The following is a 3,028-nucleotide window of genomic DNA, read 5'->3' on the forward strand; positions in this document are numbered from 1 at the left end:
CCCGCGCCCCGGTGGCGAGCCGGGCCCTTCGCCGGGGCTGTCGCAACGCGAGGTGTGTGAGGTGCCGGGGCGGCCGGCTGAGGGAGCGGGCTCCGAGCGGGCGGCTGCAGTCAGCGGCCCGCCTTCTCCCGCCCGGCGAGCTCTGCGGCCGGCAGCCGTCCCTGCGGCAGCTGCTGCGTGCGCTCGAAGCACTCGGGAGCATCGGTTGCTGTTGGGAGGCTCGGGTTTTGTTGTAAGCGCAAGTGTGACCGCGGGTGTTTGGCAAGAAACCGGGGAGGAAAAAAGAACGTGCGTTCCCCTGTAGCCGGCTGCGTTCAGGGTTCTTTGAATCGCTAGGCTCTAGGGAGGGAGGAGGCGGTACCTCTCCTTAGAGCACGTCTCGCAGCGTGCGTAAGGTTGTGCGCTGGTAAGTCTTAGCACGGTCTGCTCCAAAAACACTTTTCTACACACTGAACTGGATATCTTATATCTGTACTTCCTGTATCTGGGGCTTTCTTTAGTAAATGTGCTTGTAATTTCTTACAGCTTGTCTGAATTTTCTGAAGCTCTGCAAAGTCAAGTACTACAACTACTGTCTTATTTATAATGTACAGGTGAGTATTCTCAATTCCTTATGTTTTTGTTGGTTTAACTTCACAAACATGAAAGCAGTATCTTATGTATTCTGCTTTGCGACAGAGGGATTTTATTATACAAACCGGCGACCCCATGGGAACTGGCCGTGGAGGGGAATCCATATTTTGGTAAGTAAAACTTTTGTGTTACTTCATCGACAGAGAAGTTGTATAGGGGAATAGGGGTTCCAATTAGATTGTCTTCAGCTCTCTTGGGGCAGAATTACTGATGGGAAGTAAAAATGTTGATGCCTAAGATTCTTTGGTTGTCATACCTAAACACCTTTTTATTTCCTACACTGCCTTTGGCCGTTCACGTTTTTTTTCTGGACAGTATTTGATCTCTGACCTTAGAGGTGAAGTTACGACTAACAAGTTTTACATAAATTTCTGTTTATTTAAAAGTTAGCAAATAACTATAGGTTTGATCTTTTAAGTATCATAACTAAGTGCTCTGTAGAAGGCAAAATCATTAACAGTTTGTTATTACTTCTGGTTTTGTAACAAAATGTATTTAACTGAGCAGGAGGGGAATATAGAGACTATACTTGATTTCCTCTGTGTGTAGGAAAGTAATCCTGTTGTTCTAAAAATTCAGTTGAGTTCATTTTGGTCATGTTGAATGTGTGTAAGGAAATCACTGTTCTTCCTTGTTTAAGATGTTTTCAGTGGTCATGCACATAAAAGTTGAATAAATTCAAACAGCTAGGATGGAAGTTAGCAAAGTGCATATGTTCTATATGATTCTTTTGAAATTGTTATTAAAAGTAGAATTAAAATTGCAGAGCAGAACTAGACCTGGAATGCTGGGGAACACAGTACACAGAGATAAATTTGAACAGAGACAGTGTTGCTAGACCAGTGTTGACATTTATAAGTCTGGTCCGTCAGAGTCTCTTAAATATAAAACCTTGAACACACGGATCATCACTCTGGTGATCCTGGAAGCAGTATAATTGTGCTAAGCAGATGCAGGTCTAGGTAGGTAAACTTGACAGACCTGAGCTGTCTCTGCACATGGGTAGATCAAGTTTATTTTGATATTCTGCTCTTTTATAAGGATTGGTCTTCTGGGGCTCATTGGTGTGGCAGATGGGGAAGTATAATGTGATGACAGTGGCAGGTTCTGTTCTGCTGCTAGCGTGGGGAATGGCACTTTGTCTCTTCTACCTCTTCATTACTGAAGTCCATGAAATTGGAGTTTCTGTTCTTGCTACCCAGGAAACTTGCTACCCAGGCAAAGTTTAATTTGAATCCTCTCTTCATAGAGGCTTTCAAACACAACACTGTCCTTAAATTTGAGCAAATGTGTGTATTGACTATGCCTCTGTCAGTTATGGAGTGTGACAAAACGAGTGATACCAGGGTTAAACTTAAAAAATTACAAAGAATTTAACAATTTGCCATATCCTGTGTATCTCAAATTACTGTATGCATCCTGTCTGTATGATAAACTAAGTTAACACATAGATTTAGTGGTTTTCCATTTATATTGGAATAGAAATTTTTGGCATAAACTATTACATTTTTACAGTGTGGATTAACATATTTTGATGGAACCTACTTATCAAAATTGTATTCTCTTTGTGCCTTAGAAAAATGTTATATACTGCAGTTAAAAAATACAAATATACCTTCCCCTGCCCCCCCCCCCCCACAAAGCCTCTGTGAAATGCCTCAGAGAAAAATCTGTTGTTCCCTGGAATACAAAGTGAATTTATGTAAGTGTACAGGTCCATAAAAATGGTACATGGATGCAATGTAAAATCTGGTTTTATTTGAATGCCAATGTAAACATTTTTAAGGTGTTTTATTTACTGTTTTACAGCATTGGTTTAGCTCACTTTTTAAAATTCTTTTGTCTTGTAACATATTTGTTATGTTTTCAGTCAACTGTACGGTGATCAAGCTAGATTCTTTGAGGCAGAAAAAGTGCCAAGAATTAAGCACAAGAAGAAGGGAACCGTGTCAATGGTGAACAATGGCAATGATCAGCATGGATCACAGGTCAGCATACAGTGTTGGAAAGCCTTGGTACACATCTGACTAACTAAAATGAAAATTCCTTGAATTTACAAAAGAGACATAACAATGACAGTGTCATCTCAATAGCATCATCTTGTAATGTGGTCAAAAGGTGTGTAAAAAACCAGCCATAGATCAGATAAGTATTTTGCGTAGCGTTTTTGGTGCCAGTGGGTATTTGATTACAGACAAGAAAGAGACTAAAATGGTCAGATTCAAATCCTGTCCTAGATTAATTTTATAAATTTTATTTGTTAGCATTCAGTCCTCTGTATTATTTTTCCCGTGTTTATTCATTTCTATTAAAACCTTGATGTGATTTTGCTAATGTATAGAATGGGCAGGAAAAAGTCCAGTAGTTTAAATGGAAGTGAAAAGTAAGGAAACTG

The 3,028-nt window shown here is 40.4% G+C and overlaps 1 protein-coding gene across 4 annotated transcripts in view; it reads left to right on the top strand.

The window, feature by feature from the left end:
• PPIL4 (peptidylprolyl isomerase (cyclophilin)-like 4) overlaps positions 1-3,028 on the top strand; it is a 25,994-nt gene that overhangs the window by 3,918 nt on the left and 19,048 nt on the right. For 3 of the 4 annotated variants that reach the window (XM_010581920.1, XM_010581917.1, XM_010581918.1), the window contains 3 exons: positions 526-593; positions 679-743; positions 2,504-2,621. In XM_010581920.1, coding sequence (XP_010580222.1) covers positions 709-743; positions 2,504-2,621 — 153 coding nt within the window. In that variant the 5' untranslated portion in view covers positions 526-593; positions 679-708. Of the gene's footprint in view, positions 1-525; positions 594-678; positions 744-2,503; positions 2,752-3,028 lie in introns of those variants that run through there. The other variant, XM_010581919.1, reaches the window with a different exon arrangement.

Source organism: Haliaeetus leucocephalus, unplaced genomic scaffold, assembly GCF_000737465.1.
Source record: "Haliaeetus leucocephalus isolate CR32 unplaced genomic scaffold, Haliaeetus_leucocephalus-4.0 Scaffold819, whole genome shotgun sequence".
Classification (NCBI taxonomy): domain Eukaryota; kingdom Metazoa; phylum Chordata; class Aves; order Accipitriformes; family Accipitridae; genus Haliaeetus; species Haliaeetus leucocephalus.